Source organism: Otolemur garnettii, unplaced genomic scaffold (assembly GCF_000181295.1).
Source record: "Otolemur garnettii isolate 467f Iridium unplaced genomic scaffold, OtoGar3 scaffold00281, whole genome shotgun sequence".
Lineage (NCBI taxonomy): Eukaryota > Metazoa > Chordata > Mammalia > Primates > Galagidae > Otolemur > Otolemur garnettii.
The window spans coordinates 292,774-312,939 of record NW_003852676.1 but is presented as its reverse complement, the minus strand read 5'-3'; the positions used below and the strand labels follow the sequence as shown (position 1 = coordinate 312,939).

The 20,166-nt window shown below is 40.8% G+C and overlaps 1 protein-coding gene across 1 annotated transcript in view; it reads left to right on the top strand.

Moving 5' to 3' along the window:
* SPECC1L (sperm antigen with calponin homology and coiled-coil domains 1 like) overlaps positions 1 to 20,166 on the top strand; it is a 179,185-nt gene that overhangs the window by 130,989 nt on the left and 28,030 nt on the right. Inside the window, exon 13 of the mRNA XM_023508838.1 lies at positions 375 to 477. Within this exon, the coding sequence (XP_023364606.1) occupies positions 375 to 477 (103 nt within the window). The remainder of the gene's footprint in view (positions 1 to 374; positions 478 to 20,166) is intronic.

The following is a 20,166-nucleotide window of genomic DNA, read 5'->3' as shown; positions in this document are numbered from 1 at the left end:
GGAGATTATGGCAGTGAATGAAAGGGGTGGGGGGGCGTGGCAGCTTTCAGATGCTGCCCGTGTCTGGTTGTTTCCCCTCTTCTGGGCAGGCCAGAGAGCATTCTGTCAGTTGTAAATGACTTCATACTGATTCTTCGCCAGTTTTCATGGGTATGTGGTGGATAGAGTCCCCTGACATGGCAGAGAACCCTGACAGCAGTGGGTCTATGGGACCATAAACTAAAAATCAAATGCATAAAAAGATAAGTGTTTCCATTGGATGGTCTTAGAATGTTCATTTATTTTATTCAAAGATGCACACTAATACTGTTCTCTTTTTCTGGTGCTCAAATAAAAACTGTTCTGACTTTGGACTCTTTGTTTTCACTTAACAGGGAAGAAAGGAAGGACCCTCTCTCAGCACTGGCAAGAGAATATGGAGGGTCAAAGAGAAACGCCTTGCTGAAGTGGTGTCAGAAGAAGACAGAAGGCTACCAGGTACACCCCACACGAGGAGTTGCCAGGCATGTGCTGAGCGTCACAGCTTGCTACATGTCTTATGTCTGAAATGATGGGTCCTATGTCAGATTTTAGGAAGGTCCAACCTTACCTGGACTCAGTATCGGTTGGATGAAATAAGTTTGCTATCTCTTCTGTAGTAGCCAGTCTCTAATAACTTTTATTCAGCTATTACAGCACTTTCTTTTTAATTCTTTTTAAATGCTTTAGTTGTGGTGTCATCTGCTAAGAGTGAAAATGTTTTTATTTTACTTAAAATGAATAGTTACTACGTTTATTCTGTCTTTTAGTTGAGTTGTCTTTCATAGCACTTTACTATCACACTGTGCTTTTTGTTCAGGTTTTATTTAAAGTATTGTCAAGTATCACAGTGGAAAAGAGGCTCTAATTCCATACAAAATGAAAACCCTTAAACTGTATCCATCATATTGCCAAAAAATGGAAGGTAGATTCTCAGTGTCCTCACCCTGATTTTAGTTGGAGGTTCTTCTCAGCAGCAGCCGGAGGTTGGTCTGTGCTGCAGCGCGTGTTAGCGTCTCCTTCTCTTTTAGACCATATTTCATTGTAGGGTAACCACATCTTGTATCCATTCTGATGTTGAAAATGGCACTTGGGTTGTTTCTACTTTTTTTGCGTGTTATATTACTGTTATGAACTTTTTTTTGTTCGTTTGTTTTTTTAATTCCTTTTTTTTTTTGGTTGCAGTTTGGCCGGGGCTGGGTTTGAACCCGCCAACCTCGGTATATGGGGCCGGCGCCTTACCGACTGAGCCACAGGCACCGCCCCTGTTTTTTAAATTTCTTAATTTATTTTTTTCTTTTTAATTTTTTAATCTAAAAAACTTTTTTTTTTCATTGTTTGGATTCATTGAAGACATGAAGAATTAGGTTACACTGATTGCATTTGTTGGGTAAAGTCCCTCTTATATTGTGTCCCACCCCCAGGAGGTGTGCCATACATCGTGACCTCCCTCCTGCCCTCTCCCTGCTATCTCATTCCCCTACCCCCACCTTATATTAGCTCCTCTACTGCCTGCATATCAGAATTGAGTATATTGGATTCTTTTTTTTTTTCTTTTTTTGAGACAGAGTCTCATCTTATCACCCTCAGTAGAGTGCCATGGTGCCATAGCTCATAGCAACCTCTAGCTCCTGGGCTTAGGTGATTCTCTTACCTCAGCCTCCCAAGCAGCTGGGACTATAGGTGCCCGCCACAACGCCCAGCTATTTTTTTCTTGCAGTTTGGCCGGGGCCAGGTTCGAACCCACTACCCTGGGTATATGGGGCTGGTGCCCTACCCATTGAGCCACAGGTGCTGCCCTAGTACATTAGATCCTTGCTTCTCCATTCTTGTGATGCTTTACTTAGAAGAATGTGTTCCAACTCAATCCAAAAGATGGATTGAGGTTAATACAAAACATGTAAAGTCTCTATCTTTTTTTTTTTTTTGCAGTTTTTTTGTAGTTTTTTTGCCCGGGGCTGTGTTTGAACCCGCCACCTCTGGCATATGGGGCCGTCGCCCTACTCCTTTGAGCCACAGGCACCACCCCATAGTATTGTATGGTAATCCATTTCTGGGTTGGTGGGTATTTAGGTTGTTTCCACATTTTGTCGATTATAAATTGAGCTGCAATAAACAGTCTAGTGCAGATGTCCTTATGACGAAAGGGTTTTTTTTCCTTCTGGGTAGATACCTAGTAATAGGATTGCAGGATCAAATGGGAGGTCTAATTTGAGTTCTTTGAGGATCTTCCATACTTTTTCCAAAAAGGTTGTTTTCTTTTGTTTTTGAGATGAGGTCTCTCTGTTGCCTAGGCTGGCCTTGAACACCTGGGCTCAAGCACTCCTCCTGCCTCAGTCTTCCAAGTAACTAGGGCTGTAGGTGTGTGCCACTGTGCCTAGCTTGCTGTGAACATTTGCGTACAAGGTTTTGCATGTAATGCAATTTTTACTCTCTTATCCGTCTGGTGTGCTGCCCACCATCTTTGAAATTATGATATTGTTATTTTCTTAATGCTACTTCATGTGTGTCCCCTTTGCCATTTGACAAAACTCTAAGATCTTTGGCTTAAAGACTCCTGAGTAGTGGGCGGCACCTGTGGCTCAGTGAGTAGGGCACCGGTCCCATATTCTGACGGTGGTGGGTTCAAACCCAGCCCCGGCCAAACTGCAACAAAAAAATAGCCAGGCGTTGTGGCGGGCACCTGTAATCCCAGCTACTCAGGAGGCTGAAGCAAGAGAATCACCTAAGCCCAGCAGCTGGAGGTTGCTGTGAGCTGTGCCACCACGGCACTCTACCGAGGGCGATAAAGTGAGACTCTGTCTTTAAAACAACAACAACAAAATTTAAAAAAAAAAAAAGACTCCTGAGTAGTGCTATAAATGCTGCCTCATTTGTGTGAAATCCCTAGGCTCACCCTGGCACCCAGCACCCCATCTCCTTCCCACAACTCTCCCATTTCCTGTCTGTGGACTTCTGTTCCTCAGTGTAGAAGTTGGTGTCTGCAGAATTGTCTTTACCTTCCACTCCACCCTGCAAACTTTTTTTTTTGTGTGCAGTTTTTGGCGGGGGCTGGGTTTGAACCCACCACCTCCGGCATATGTGGCCAGTGCCCTACCCCTTTGAGCCACAAGCACCGCCCACCCTGCAAACTTTGATTCCTCCTGTGTCACTCTCCTCTCTCCCATGGAGCCTTTCAAGATGGGGTTCTTCCTTGACTTAAACTCAAGCCAGTATAAAGTGTTTTTATATTTCAGACATTGGATGGGGGAGGGTCTTTTTGTCTATAATTCACTTTCCTTGTGGTTTAAAATCCCACAGGATATAGCACATGTATTGAGGTTATCAGTTTGCACATCTGTCTTCCTTTACAGACTGTGGAAAGATCTCTTTGTCCACCCAGCATCCGGCATCAGAGCCAGTCCTCTCAAACCCTGCTGCTACTTTATCAGGTTGTGTAGTCGTCCCCAGGTCCTTCATTCACAGCATGTCCGCCCAGGAGTAGATTTCATCTTTAAGGAACGACTTTCTTTGCCCATTCATAAGAAGCAACTCCTCACCCACTCACATTTTATCATGAGATTGCAAAAATTTACTCATGTCTTTTTTTTTTTTTTGAGACAGACTGAAAACTATGTCACCCTTGATAGAGTGCTGTGGTGTCACAGCTCACAGCAACCTCAAACTTCTGGGCTTAAGTGATTCTCTTGCCTCAGCCTCCCAAGCAGCTAGGACTACAGGTGCCCACCACAACACCCAGCTATATTTTGGTTTTAGTTGTCATTGTTGTTTGGCAGGCCTGGGCCGGGCTCGAACCTGCCAGCCTCAGTGTATGTGGCTGGTACCCTACTCATTGAGCTATGGGCACCAAGCCATGTCTTTTAATTTTCATTCTCTTATTATTTCTACCCTGTCTGTGGTTATTTCCTCCACTGAAGTCAAAGTCATCCATGAATGTTGAAATCAATTTCTTCCAAACTCCTGTTAATGTTGATATTTTAGCCTCTTCCCGTAAATCCATAAATCACAAATGCTCTTTTTTTTTTTTTAAGACAGATTCTCATTTTGTTGCCCTGGGTAGACTGCTGTGATATCATAGCTCACAGCAACCTCAAACTCTTGGGTTCAAGCGATCCTCTTTTCTCAGCCTCCCAAGTAGCCAGGACCCATAGGCACCTGCCATGAAGCCCAGCTAGTTTATAGAGACGAGGTCTCACTCTTGCTCGTGCTAGTCTCAAACTTTCAAGGTCGAGTGATTCACCCACGTCAGCTTCCCAGAGTTCTAAGATTTACAGGTTTGAGTACCACACCTGGCTGACAAATACTCTTAACGACATCTGGAATGGTGAATTCTTTTCAGAAAGTTTTTAATTTACTTTGCTGACATCCATCAGAGGAATCACCATCTGTGTGGTAGCTGTACCCTTACAAAATGTGTTTCCTAAAAGTAAGACTTGAAAAAAAAATAATAAGACTTAAATGTCAAAATTACTCCCGATGCATAAGCTGCAGAATGGATGTTGTGTTAGCCAGTGAAAACACTCATCTCCTACATCAACAGAGAGGTCCTGGGTGACCAGTTATTTTTATTCTTGAGTAATAGGTCTCAACGGTGGGCTTAGTGTGGTCAGTAACCATGCTGTGAATAAATGTGCTGCCATCAAGGCTTGTGGTTCCATTTCTGGAGCATAGGCAGAGTAGATTCAGTATAATTCTTAAGGGTCTTAGGATCTTCAGAATGTTAAATGAGCATTAGCTTCAACTTGAAGTCATTGCTGCATTGGCCCTAACAGGTGAGTCACCCTTGAAGCCAGGCATTGACTTCTCTGTAGGTGTGAAAGTTCTGGATGGCATCTTTCAGACTAGACACGGTGTCTCATTCCTGTAGTACCAGCACTTTGTGAGGCAGGAGGATTGTTTGAGGCCAGGAGTTGAGACCAGCCTGGGGAATATAGCAAAACCCTATCTCTACAAAAAAACAAAAGTTTAGAATAAATGAGTTAGGCAGGGTGATAATCTGCTTCTTATCCCAGCCACTCGAGAGTCTAAGGCAGGAGGATTGCTTGAGCTGGAAGTTTGAGGTTGCAGTGAGCTATGATGATGCCACTGCACTCTAGTATGGGTGACAGCAAGATCCTATCTCCAAAAAAACCCCCAAAACTCCAAACAAACAAAAAACCTCTTCTTTGCACTCAGAACTCAGCTAGATTGGGCACATTGACTTAGTCCTATTATCACAGCACTCTGGGAGGCTTGAAAGCAGGAGGATCCTTTGAGCTCAGGAGTTTGAGACTAGCCTGAACAAGAGTGAGACTGTCTCTACTAAAAGTAGAAAAACTAGGCTCAGCGCCTGTGACTCAGGTGGCTAAGGTGCCAGCCACATACACCTAAGGTGGCGGGTTCGAGTCCAGCCTGGACCTGCCAAACAACAATGATGGCTACAACCAAAAAATAGCCGGGCATTATGACGGGCCCCTGTGGTCCCAGCTACTTGGAAGGCTGAGGCAGGAGACTCGCTTGAGCCCAGGAGTTGGACGTTGCTATGAGCTGTGATGCCACAGCACTCTGCCCGGGGGGACAGCTTGAGGCTCTGTCTCAAAAAAAAAAAGTAGAAAAACTAGCTGGGTGTATTGGTGGGCACCTGTAGTCCCAGCTGCTTGGGAGACTGAGGCAGAAAGATCACTTAAACCCAGGAGTTTGAGGTTGCTATGAGCTAGGCTGAGGCCATGGAATTCTAACCCGGGCAACAGAGGGAGACTGTCTCAAAACAAACAATTTAAAAAAAAAAACCAAACTTGGCCAAACTTGTTTGGCACAAGACTCCTAACATTTGGCTTATCTTAACTTTGAACATGCTTTTCTCACTGAGCTCAATCATCTTTAGCTTTTGGTTTAAAGAGAGATACATAGATGGTTCATCTGCGGAGCACAGTCAGGCGAGCACAATGACCAGGGTGTTTTGTGTAGCAGATATTGTGGGATACTTTGGAAATTCATCTTTAGGAAAGTCATTCTCAAACTTGTTTGTAAAAACCTAGAAGATTATGGGAAAAGTACAGATTCTAAGAACCCCTAAAAATTCACAATTTGAGAGGTATAAAGTAAGACCCCAGAATCTGCATTCTTTACAGGTTTCCCAGGTGAGGCTGTGAGAATCACACACAAATGTGATTTTAAGACCTTGGTCTTCCGTCAGGGACAGTCTGAATGCCACTCTGGTTGTTACTATATGACTGTGGGCATATTTCTTAGCCTGTTTGAGCCATACTTTCCTGTTCTGTAAAATGGAGTGATAAAAGGGCAATCAGGCACAGCACATTTCCTGCCTTTCACCGTGTTTAATAGACTTTGAATTGTTACAGGCATACCTGAGATATTGCAGGTGTGGTTCCCGACTATTGCAGTAGGTGGATATTGCAGTAAAGTGGTCACTTTTATGCAATGCTTCCCAGCACATAAAAAGTTACATTTACACCTGTGTTATACTCTGTTATGTATACAATAGCATTATGTCTAAAAAATAAAGATGTATATGTCTTAATTTAAAAATACTTTATTGTTAAAAAATGCTAACAAAGTGAGCACATGTTCTTAGAAAAATCGTGCTCAGAGACCTGCTCCGTGCTCCACTGCCACAGATGTTAAACTAGTAAAAAACACAGTATCTGTGAAGTATGACAAAATAAGCCATGTTTTCTTCTATGTTGTTAGGCATCTTCTTGTAATATAAACTTTAAATTTTCCTAGACTCTTATAGAATGATTTTGGGTGACTATAAAGTTCCTCCCCCTAGATTGTGAAACTTTGCCATGTGTCCAGCGATTTAATGGAGATAATTCAAGCATTAAATCAGTGATTTAACTAATATCTCTTGGTTGGTCCCAATTTAAATTCTCTGATTCTGTCATCCTAAGATTTTCATATTGTGTTATGTTAAAAAATACATACACACAAATCAGTTACTTCAGTGAATAAGTTTTAAGTTTTTCCCATTTACTTTGTACATACAGTGCAGGAAGAGATAATGATGCAGGATATTTAGCCATACGTGAAAGAAAGCCTTTCTGTCCACTGGATGTCTTTGCTGCAAACCCATTCCACTCTTCCTCACATCCTTTGGACGTTTCTATAGTGATACGTATATATGGCTTTGCAGGGGGATTGGATTTTGTTTCCTATGATACATATTTGTTCTTGACCTTTAGAAGTGGCTGGTTCTTTTGTTTCAGTGTCTGTAAGTTAAAATGTCTGAAATGCATAATCTTTTTAAACTGAAAGATACATCTGATTATCTCTCTTAATTTGTCAAGAGCTACGTAAGAAGTGGCAGAGCCTCTCCCTGTCTGGTTGTACGTGTGGATGAGCACGCCCATTGTTTGGAGCTGGCAGTTTGGGTCCAGTCCTTTGGTCTCTGACTACTCGCCATCTGTAGGAAAGGGCAGGTTGTGCCACTTGACCAGCTCAGGAGAGCAGGAGCTGTTACGTGACACTTAGCACACCCTGCTTCCATGGGCCCCAGATGGGCCATTAGTGCTTAGACTATGCATGCTTTCTGTCGAAGAAGCTGTCTAATCAGTGGAGATAGATTCCCTAATACCCATATCGGCTTTCATAGCTCTTTTAAGAGTCATCCTAAAATTACTGTGATGATCACTGTAATTTCATTAACCATCCATTACAAAACAAGCCCTGTGAGTTTACCTTTTATCAACAAATACATTTTTCTCTTTTAAATTGTGCCCTGTCATTTATTAGTCACTGAAGTTTTAGAATACTACAATATAGTGTTGAAAGGGCCTTGACATCTGGTTTATTGTCAGGTTTACTGATGCAGGACGGTAACTCAGACAACTATAAATGGCTGCCCCGAGGCTGTACCTTGAGTCCATGGTGTTACATAAACAGTGTGCAGTACTGTCACTGGAAGAGTTGGGTCTTCCCCTCACTCCCTCCCTTCGCTTCATGCCTAAGTTTGTACACAGTTATGCAGATACGCTTTTAATTTAAATATAGAGTTATCTCAGTAATTCTAAAGAGCTTGATAGTAATGATTCTCTGTCTTATTCCTTACCTTTGAAATTCTTGCTTTGCTGAAGCAACTGCTTTTAATCCTCTAGCTGTTTCTTTGGGGATTAAAGGTACAATGTTGATAATATAAGCATAACCAACCAGATAATAGAGAGAATAATTTATACTTTCAGAAACTTTTCCTTTGGTTTTAAATTTTGTGTTTAAGAGTTTTTGTTGTATCATTATTTTCTTATTCTGAAAAAACCTAACAATACAATCAAGAAACCTCAGTCTAAAGGTTAATTTGAGAGGGCTTCATTTTGGATGAAAAATCTCCTTGTTTTCTGATAAAGTGCCAGACCTAGAAATGGATTAGTTAAATCCAAAGGATAATGAAATCACTTGATCTAGAACAAAATAGTTTTAATAAACAAACAAAAGATTTTAGCACTGCCTGAGGTGATTCCATCTCTGATAAACATTAAGAGTGTAGTTTTTTTGAGGGATGTGCTTCATTAATGTGTGGGCCAAAGAAGAAAAAATGAGACAGTTCTTAGTGAAGATCAGTGGAATTAGGAGAATTGATGGGCTAGAATGGTTTAGAAGTCATGGTTTTATGTGCAGTGCTTTACTTGCATTGTACCTTTTATTTCCTAATATAAAAGTTAATCAAACACATAATAAGCTCAGAGTCAGGTAGTGTGCTGAGTGTTGAAACAGATTAGGAAATAATAGTTGCTATTCTCAGGGAGTTTAAGGACCGTTCATATCTTTGAAGGCACTAGAAACTAACCAATGCTAGTAGGACAGATTTGGCAGAGCCAGAATTGTAGAAAAAAGGAAAAAACCTATTGAGTTGAGCCCTATGTTAGCCCTTCCTTTTAACTCTTGAGGCATTTGCTAACTCCTGGCATGGGGTATAAAGGCCAGACAAAAAGCAGTGGTCCAGAGCTTGTTTCAGAATCACTAAGCAGGGAGACTAGAATTTGAACTGAGGAATTCTGAAGCAGCCAAGATTTGAGGGTCCATGATCCCAGGACACAACCTCAAATGTAGTGACTTGGCTGGGCATGGTGGCTCATACCTGTGATCCTGGCACTCTCAGAGGCCAGGAGTTTGAGACCCGCCTGAGCAAGAGCAAGACGCCCCACTGCTGCACAATTAGAAAAAGAAAAATTAGCCAGGTGCCAGGTGTGATGGTGTATTCCTGTAGTCCTAACTACTTAGGAAGCTGAGGCAGGAGGATCACTTGTGCTCAGGAGTTTGAGGTTGCAGTAAGCTATGGGGACACCACCACACTCTAGCCAGGGCAACAGAACAAGACCCTGTCTCAAAAAAAAAAAAAAAAAAAAAAAAAAGCCACCGCAAGCTCAACATTTAACTTAACTTTTGCTGTTAAGATAACTTTTAAATCCTGAGACATGTAGGACTAAAAGAGAAATTCAGCAGAAAGATATATTCAGTAGAAAACTGTTACAAATAGGCTAAAAACTTAAGTGCAGTTTTTCTTCTCACAGTACTAGGGTGGATAAAAATTAGATTCTAAGGCTGGCCAAAAAAGAATGACCCTGCAAAACACTCCGGGTTTTCAGTTGAGACCTCAAAAGAACTATGCCCTGCAAATAAAGGCTGACTAGAAGTTAGCAGCTTGAAGTTCAACTTCAAGACTTACTCTGATTGGACTGAGGTGGTCTGCCCTTACTTTAGTTGCCTGCCAGAAGAAACTTACAACCTCTTTGGAGGGAGATGACATCATCCAGACCCTCACGCTCTGTGATACCAGGCTTCCACATTCCACCAAAAATACTGGGCATGCCGGTAAGCACCATGGATAAAAGATAAGGGAGGTGAGGAGGAGGAGGAAGAAAACTGCAGGTGATCCAGATACAGGAGTTCTCAGGCCTATAAAACAGTTGATTCATACAATCAAGAAAATAGGTGAAGAGAGAATTTTACTAGAGAATTGGAATCTAGCAAATAGAATCAAAAGGAAACTTTAAACTTAAAAAATATGGTAGCTCCAATACATGTGTTTAATAGTATGCTGGGCACAGAAAAGATTTGCAAATTGGAGGATTAAGTAGTAAAAATTACCCACAATGAAACACTGAGAAATTGGCTTGGCACCTGTGGCTCAAGTGGCCAAGGTGCCAGCCACATAACACCTGAGGCGGTGAGTTTGAATCCAACCTGGGCCTGCCAAATAACAATGACAGCTACAACCAAAAAATAGCCGGGCGTTGTGGCAGGCGCCTGTGGTCCCAGCTACTTGGGAGGCTGAGGCAGGAGACTTGCTGCAGTCCAGAATTTGGAGGTTGCTGTGGGCTGTGATGCCACAGCACTCTACTCAGGAGACTAGCTTGAGGCTCTGTCTCAAAAAAAAAAAAAAGAAAGAAAGAAACACTGAGAAATGAAAGGATAAAAAATACGTAAGACAGTGTAATAGATGTATGGAACACGATAGAAGGTTTAGACATTCATAACTGGAGAACCAGAGGGAGAGGGGCAGGACGGTCGTAGTAAAAGTGATAAAAGTCAAAGACAATGAAAAGAATCTTAAAATCACTAGAGAAAAAAGTTGCTAGTTTCAGAGGCATAAGATTGGCATCTGATTTCCCAGTAGACCACCAAAAACAGAATTTGTTACCAGCAGGCCTATGAAAAGAAAAATTAAAGGAAGTTCCTCTAGCAGAAAGAAAATTATCCCATAGGGAAATAAAATTTGGGGAAAGAATAAAGAACAATGGAAGGAGTAAATAAATATAAATGAATGTTGATGGTGGCATATTAAAAATGTCTTTTTCAAAATACATAGTACATAGGTGGGAAATAGAAGGCAAAGGGGCCCCAAAGGGAATCCCTCAGTTTAAATTACATGTTGGAAGGCAACAGTAAATGAAATTAAAATGTTGTAAGGTCTTTGCCTTGTCCATAGCTAGTAAAGTTATAAAATTATTACTTCATCACAGATTTTTAACTGAGGGTTACACACTGTAAATCTCTAGGACTGTACTGTCTGATACAGTGGCCATGGGCTATGTGTGGTTATTGAACACTTAAAATGTGGCTGCTCCCAATTGAGATATGTTTTGTTTAAATATATATATACACCTGATTTTGAAGACTTGGTATGGAAAAAAGAATGTAAAAAAACCTTATTATAGCTGGTGATGTGGTGGCTCACACCTGTTGTCCTAGCACTTTAGGAGACTGCGGCAGGAGGATAGCTTGAGCTCATGAGTTCGAGGCTTCAGTGAGCTATAAATAGAATAGAATCAAATGGAAATTTTAGAACTAAAAAATACAGTAGCTCAAATTAGGAACTTCAGTACATATGTTTAACAGTACACTGGGCACACTACTGCACCCAGCCTGGGCAGCAGAGCAACACTCCGTCTCCAAAAAAAAGAAAAGAAAAATACTGGTTACATGTTGAAATGATTTTATTTTTAAGGTATTAGGTTAAATAAATTATTAATATTATGTATCTTTTTAAAGTGGCTGCTTACAGTATTTACATATTGGTAACAACTAAAGCAGTAATAAAAGAATGGAAAATTAAGAGGCTCATTGAAGGAAGAAATAGAATATTAGTAAATAATAAAGCACAGATTTATTATACAGTTCTGTGGGTTAGAAGCCTAAAACTGGTCTCACTGGACTAAAATCAATGTGTCAACAGAGCGGTGTTCCTTTCTGGAGGCTTTAGGGGAGAGAGAATCTGTTTTCTTTGGTGTTTCCATCTTACAGAACACCTGTGTTCCTTGGCCCTTGGCCCCTTCCTCCATCTACAGAGCCAGCAACAACTGGTCTAGTCCTTCTGGTATTTGGAATCTGACCATGGATTATCTGCTTTTAAGGACTCAGTGTCAGATTGGATCCACCTGGACAATTCAGACTAAGTTTCCTTTCCTTAAAATTCTTGATCACACCTGCAAGATTTGTAGATTTTTTTTTAGATAGTCTCACTTTGTCACCCTCAGTAGAGTGCTGTGAAGTCACAGCTCACAGCAACCTCAAACTCTTGGGCTTAAGCAAGTCTCTTACCTCAGCTTCCCAAGTAGCTGGGACTACAGGCACCTGCCACAAGGCTCCAGTATTTTTTGGTTGTAGTTGTCATTATTGTTTGGCAGACCCTGCCTGGGTTCGAACCTGCCAGCTCCAGTGTATGTGGCTGGCACCCTAATCACCTAGCTACAGGGGCCAAGCCAAGATTTGTAGATCTTTTTTCCCTTGCTGGGTACTCTTTTTACTTTGTTGATGGTGTCCTTTGAAATACAAACGTTTTTAATTTTGATGAGCTCCACTTTATCCATTTTATCTTTTGTTTCCTTTTTGTATCATATCTAAGAAGGCTTTATCTAACTCAAATGGCAAAGATTGACTTCTCTGTTTTTCTCGAAAAGGGTTTATAGATTTAACCAAGTGTTAAAGGTTAAAAACAAAACCAACAAAGATCTGGCACCTATTTTGAGTTTTTTTTTTTTTTTTAATGTGTTGTAAGAGAAAGGTCAAACTTTGTTTTTTTGCTTATGGCTAACCACTTGTCCTAGCATGATTTGCTAAAAAAAAACCTTTTCTTTCCCCTTGAATTGTCTTGGCACTTTTGTCAAAAATAACTGGCCATAAATGTGAACATTTATTTCTGAATTCCCGACTATATGGGGTTTCATTTTGATTGATATTAAAAGTTCGTTAGTATTTAAGAGCCAATATGCTGGGAGGGCAGGATTTCTTTAAATTTTCTAAAAAGTTTTTTTATAATGCATTAATGAACAGAGAAATATTTTTAATTTGTATGTATAAAATACATCTTTGACATTTTATTCATTAGAATGGTGCACATTCTTTACATTGGGATATGGACTTAGGAGACCTTCATTAGCACTGTGCTCTCATAATTTAATGATTCCAGGCTAAGAACTCATACATTAGTAGAAATTGTATTTGTAGTTCATTCTTTCAACAAATATTTATTGAGTGCCTACTAAGTGTTAAAGCATTGTTCAGGGCAGTGTAAATATAGCAGAATTAGTATATTAAAAAATCACTTTTGGCCAGGTATAGGGGTTCATGGCTGTAACCCCAACACTTTGGGAGGCCAAGGTGGTAGGATCAGTTGAGCCCAGGGGTCATAGGTTACAGGGAGCATTGATCAGGCCACTGTACTCCAACCTAAGGAATAGAGAAGGAACTTGTCTCTTAAAAATAAAAAGAACTCCCAGCCCAAGAAACAAAATTCTCACTCACCAAGCCCCTTGCTTTCAGCAGTGTTTTAGTTTAGCACACAAGCCTACTTCCTTAAACTTCTTCTAAGTATTTCTTTCTGTTTGATGTCATTGGAAATAGAATTTTCTTAATTTCATTTTTGAATTACCATTGCTAGTATATAGAAATACAGTTTATTTTGTATATTAATCTTGTATCATGTGATCTTACAAAATTCAGTGAAGGTATAGGTAGCTTTTTCTTGGTAGATTCCATCACATTTTTTTCATGTAGACAGTTATGCCATCTGTGACTAAAGATGGTTTAAATTCTTTTTCTTTTTTTCTCTTTTTTGTTTACAGTTGTCATTTATTGTTTAGCAGGCCTGGTTAGGGTTCAAACCCACCAGCCTCTATGTTGTATGTGGCTAGTACCCTAACCACTGAGCTATAGGTGCCAAGCTGGTTTTACTTCTATTTTTGTTTTCCTTTGAATGCCTTTTAATTGCTTTTTCCTGCCTTATTGCACTGGCTAAAAACTCCAGCCAGTGGGGAGAAATCAGTATCCTTGTCTTGTTACTGATCTTAGGGCGGTAGACAACAAACTTTGTCTTTAGAGAGCCACCAGTACGTATTTCAGACTCTGTGGATCACATGGTCTCTGTTGTACTTGCACCTGTTCAATTCTGCCTTGTACCTCAAAATTAACCAAAAATATCACATAAGTGATATAATAGGCAGGATGGCTGTCATCTTATGACCTTTGTCTTATGGAGAAACATCCAGTCTTTTGCCAGTGAGCATAAGGTTAGCTCTAGGTCTATCATCAGTGTCCTCAGTCAGATAGAGAAAGGTCCTTTCTATTCCTACTTTGCTGAGAGTTTTTATCTCAGCATTTAGGAATGGATACTGGATTTTGTCCATTGCTTTTCTGCCTTTATTAAGTTGATCCTACACTTTTTCTTTTTACTTTGGTAATATGGTGAATTATTTTTATTCGTTTTTGAAGACTAAGCCAACCTTGCATTCCTGGGACATACTTTATTTGGTTATGGTATATTATCCTTTTTATATATTGTTGGATTCTATTTGCTAAAATTTTGTTCAGCATTTTTCTGTCTGTGTTTATGAGGAATATGGATGTGTAGTTTTCTTTGTAATATCTTCACCAAAATTTGATACCATAGTAGTGTTGATCTCTGGCGATGAATAAATTGTTAAGAATTTCTTATGTCTTTAGAAGAGTTTTTGTAGAATTAGTATTTTTTTTGTTTTTTGTTTAATTGTTTTATTTTATTTATTTATATATTTTTGGAGACAGAGTCTCACAGCTCACAGTAACCTCCAACTCCTGGGCTTAGCCGATTCTCTTGCTTCAGCCTCCCGAGTAGCTGGGACTACAGGTGCCTGCCACAACGCCTAGCTATTTTTTTGTTCCAGTTTGGCTGGAGCCGGGTTTGAACCCACCACCCTCAGTATACGGGGCCCTATGCCCTGAGCCACAGGCACTGCCCTTATTTTATTTTTTTAAGGGACAGGTTCTTGCTATGTCGATCAGACTGGCTTGGAATCCTGGGCTCAAGAGATGTCCCCATCTCAGCCTCCCAAGCAGCCAGGAGTATAGACACACACCACCACACCCAGCTTGATTCTTTCTTACATGTTTGGTAGAATTCCCCAGTGAAGCCATCTGTGCCTGGAGTTTTCTTTGTGGGAGAGTTTTAACTACAAGTCTATTTTTTAAAACTGATACAGGGCTATGCAGATTATGTTTCTTCTTAAGTGAGCATTGGCTATGTCTTTAAAGCTTTGGTTGTTCTTGTCTACTTCATCTGAATCAAATTTTTTGACATAAAATTATTCACAATCTTATTTTCAGTATCTGTAGATCTGTAGTGCTCTGTGTTGTTGTCTCCTCTCATTCCTGATGTCGTTTGTATGTTCTCTTCTTTTATCCTGATTTAATCTGTCTAGAGATTTGTCATATTTGTATCTATCTTCTCAAAGAACCAGCTTTTGGGTTTATTTTCTCTTCTTATTTTGTTATCTATTCCATTTATCCCTGCTCTGATCTTTATTATTTCCTTTCTTTGCTCACTTTGGGTTTCATTTCTTATTCTTCTTCAGTTTCTGAAAGTGGAAGTTGTCTTGATTTGAAGCTTTTTTCCTTTGTATTACAGATGTTTATTGCTGTAAATTTCCCCTAAGTACTGGTTTATTGACATCCCACAAATTTTGATACGTTGTGTTTTTATTTTCATTCAGAATACTTCCTAATTTCCCTTTTGATTTCTTTTTTGACCCACAAATTGTTTAGAAATATGTTAGTTTCCAAATATCTGAGAACTTTCCAGAGTTCATTTTCAGTTATTGATTTCAAATTTAATTCCATTGTGCTCAAAGAACATACTTTCTATGACTTGAATGCTTTTTAAATTTATTGAGACTCCTTTAAGGGCCCTGAATGTGATCCGTGTTGGTAACATTCCCTGTGTAATTGAAAGAATGTCATGAGAGAAATGCTCTGACTGTCAGATCACATTGGTTGGGGATGTTACTCACATCTTCTTGTGTTTGACCATTTTTTGTGTACTTATACTTTCCCTTGCTGATAGAAGGATACTTTCTTTTTTGTCGTCATGGGTAGAATGCCATGGTGTCTTAGCTCACAGCAGCCTCAAACTCTTGGACTCAAAGCGATTCTCTTGCTTCAGCCTCCCTGGTAACTAGGACAATAGGCTACCACCACAACACCCAGCTATTGTGGGATGCCAATAAACCAGTACTTAGGGAAATTTTACACCAATAAACATCTATAATACAAAAAGAAAACTGTTAGAACTGCAAAGAGAAATAGGGAAATCCACGATTACAGTGGAGAGATTTCAATATCCCTCTATCTGAGTCTGGATGTAGTGGTTCACCTGTCATCCCAGCACTCTGGGAGGCCGAGGCGGGTGGATTGCCTGAGCTCAGGAGTTCTAGACCAGACTGAGCAGAGCAAGCCCCATCTCTAAAAAATAGCTGGGTATTGTGGTGGGCACCTGTAGTCTCAGCTACTCAGGAGGCTTAAGCCCAAGAGTTGGAGGTTGCTGTGAGCTATGATGCCATGGCACTGTACTGAGGCACAGCCCTTAAATACAATTCCTGTGGGTCATGACTTGCAGATTGAGAACCGCTACTCTGTCTCCAAAAAACATATATATATGTTTTTATATATATATTTTGCAAGAAGAGATGAGACCAGCTTCAGACAAGAGGGCCACAGACTCCCACTATTCTTATCTGAAGTGTTAGTCCCTTTTGTAAATAGTGCTTTAGAATTTGATGCCTTTGCTTGCTTTTCAGAGCCATAAAATGGTTATTTTGGGCAATTTTTCCAGTTTTATGTTTGTTAGGGAACTGATTTGGTTACCTCTTTGCTCCACCATAGTCAGAAGTTCTCTAACATGTTTCATTTGGGGGTTATTTTTTAAAATTTTCCCTACCCTTTTCCACTAGGCAAAAACAAAGAAGCATTTCTCCTTTGTTCCCCCAGAATTATGTGTCCCCCTAGACTGAAGAATCAGAGTAAGAACGAATGGACAGATAAATAGCTCCATCCCTCACAGCTTCCTTTGTAATGATAGCCTGTAAACAAATAGGAAAAAAAAAGTTCTCTTCAAAAATATATGAAGTGTTCAGTATGATGCTTGCTCTGATACAGTGTGATGCAGGGCCTGACCTGGCACAGGGCTGCTCTGTGGTGTAGGCCATGCTGCTTTAGGCCACTAAAGCATTCATTCATTCATTCCTACTATTCACAGTATTTCGAAGCTTGTGGCTTGAGCAGATTCTTGTATAAAGATGACTTTCCTAACCTAAAGAGATCGGCCCCCAAAACTCAAATTTCTTCTGATTTCCTTTTGCTCACTTTCTGTTGGAAGGGACAAAGGACTGGAGAAGCGTCTTCATGCATGATCCCTTGTACCCTCACAGGTCCATTGCTGAAGGGTGAGTGTTATTCCTACTCTAACCCTGTCCCCTTTTAAAAGAGGACTTCAGTGTCACTAGAAAACCTTACAGAACGGCACCCTTCCCCTGTTCATCCTTCCTCCTCGCCTTTCCCTCCCGAGTATTCTTTCTGCACGTGAGGGGAAGGTGGCATGAAAATGGTTAGGGAAGGCTGGGAGTTCTCCTAGATGGTAGAATGCAGTTAAAATAATGCATTAGGAATTCCTCATAGCAAAGCTGCGTTGGCTTAATTTCCTCTTCTATAACTGGAATCTTAAGTCATAGGACTGACTTCCCAGAGTTAAAAAATTTAAAAGGTGTAGGCAGTAGATAAGGGTTTTGATCTGAATTAAATCTAGGTTGAAAGTCTAAATTTTTTCATTTTACATTGTCACTTTGCAAGGAAACTAAGTATACAGAAAGATCTTATTGTTTGTAAATATCACTGTGTTCCAGGGGTTAAAAATACTTGAACAAAGGGAAACTAGAATGGTCGGCTTTGTAGTCCCACCCATTCGACATGTGGCCTGTGTATACTCCTAAGTTCTCCATAGTAAAGCGATAAAAACTCTGGAGTATAATCGTTCTCTGTCCTGATGACGATGAGTTATCCTTATCTGGTAAGCTCAACAGTTGGGCAAGAACTTCATGTTTCTGCAGGGAGCCACCAGCAAACGGACTAGCTGGCATGGCAGGTGCTTCTGGGCCTGGGTTTTTTATAGAGCACAGCAAGTTAGCTCATGGCTTCTTGGTCACAGTGGAATGAAGGAACTGTTTTCTGTTTTCAGGGGATTCCTTTTAATGTCAGACATAGCAGCTGGGAAATAAAGATAAAGATTTCCCAGAATCACAACCTACTTAATTTATTCTGTTTAAACATGATTTCACAGCAACTATTAACATCTAGTTTCAGAAATACAGGATACAGAAATATATACAATTATAATAAAATTAATTGCTGAGTACCATTACCACGGATTAGTTTGATCAGTGCTTTTAGTGTACAGTAGATAAAATCCGCCCCTTCCCCAGTGGCTGACACAAATTAGATTTTCCAGTGTAGGTGCAGGAGTGGACCAATTTTCACTCTTCTCACTGCGAGCATCTTTCAGGGCTACATTCAGGACCCATCATTTGGAAGACAGTTACTACTAGGGTGCCCACCTAGCTGCCTGGCAGAGGCGTGTATGCTATATGCAGCAATAGTAGTTGCTTGGATATTTCTGCTGTCAGTTCACCACCAGGATGGGCTCCTGGAAGTGGTGGAGGCAGGCAGGACCTGAGCAGTTCAAATGGAGCTCTGTGTCTTTCCCCTTAGCTCAGGATTCTCCTTTTCACCCCCCACTCCCCCACCCCGAGACAGAGTATCACTCTGTTACCTAGGGCTAGAGTCCCAGGGCCTCAACCTAGCTCACAGCAAAGTCATACTCCTGGGTTGAAGTAATCCTTCTGTCTCAGCCTCCTGAGCAGCTAGGACTACAGGCACCACCACACCCATTGATTTTTCTATTTTTAGTGGAGATGAGGTCTCATCTCACTCTTGCTCAGGCTGGTCTTGAACTCCTGAGCTCAAGGGATTCTGTCTCCTTGGCCTCCCAGAGTGCTAGGATTATAGGCGTGAGCCACTGCGTTGGCCTCTTTGCATTCTTACCCCATTTAACTCCCACTAATGACATAGAGAAAACCTGCTGAATGTAGCAACATGGTTTGCCAGTGCTCTTGGATAGCTTTAAAATAATTGTTTCAGGATGCATTTCCTTAGATAAAATGTAAACTATTTATTTATTTATTTATTGAGTCAGAGTTTCACTGTGTCACACTCGGTAGAGTGCTATGGCAACACAGCTCACTGAAACCTCAAACTCTTGGGCTCAAGCGATTCTCTTGCCTCAGCATCCCAAGTAGCTGGAACTACAGGTGCCTGCCACAACATCTGGCTATTTTTCGGTTGCAGTTGTTGTTGTTTAGCAGGCCCAGGCCAGGCTCGAACCCACCAGCTTTGGTGTATGTGGCTGCCATCCCACTCACTGAGCTATGGACACTGAGGCAAAAATGTAAACTATTTAATACTTCATCTGAGCTAGCATCCAAAGTTCCATTCTCAGAGGTTCCATTTCATAGAGAAGGGAACTGCTTGAGACCACACAGTTGGTTCTCCATCTCCCAGCCTCAGTCTCTTTCTGCTGAGCTATCTGCCTTCCCAGCAGTATCCTGGACTCTTCAGTAAGTTTCCACTAAGTAGGTATTTTTATTGTAACACTGAGAAATGGAAGAGAAATCAGATAAGTAACATTTTCAAGAGCTGTTTAATTATTTTGCTAAAAGCAGAATCATTAAATTGTCTGGGTCATATAATCTTCACATATCATCTCAAATAACGTGTACAGTTTCACTTCCTTATGTCATGAGAAGTTATTTTCTTCCTCTTCTTCATTCACTCTGGATGGGATGCCAACAGACGGGTTGATTTCATTCCATATATATGATTGCTCTGGATTGTCACAAGTGATTTAGCCTGAGGTCATTCCAGCATTTATGGTGAGTGCTCCATTGGTAGAGCTGGTTATTTGTAAAGCTGCTCTGTTGCTGCCTCATTAGAGATTATTGTGGAAACAGTAATTAGCCACTGAGCCCTGTAGGAATGGGGAAAGAGAAGAGGTTTCCTTTATGAATGAGCTCTTTAGATTCAAGAGAAAGGAGGCTGGTCTGGTTATCAGTGAACACCTCCCAAAATGTAATGGCTTACGCTGAGTGGCTGGGTGGCCATACCTGTAATCCCGGCACTTGAAGAGTCTGAGGTGCGAGGATTGCTTGAGACTATCCTAAGCAACATAGTAAAACCCTATCTCCTATCTCTTTAAATTAGCTGTGTATGGGGCAGCACCTGTGGCTCAAAGGAGTAGGGTGCTGACCCCATATGCCGAAGGTGGTGGGTTCAAGCCCAGCCCCGGCCAAAAAC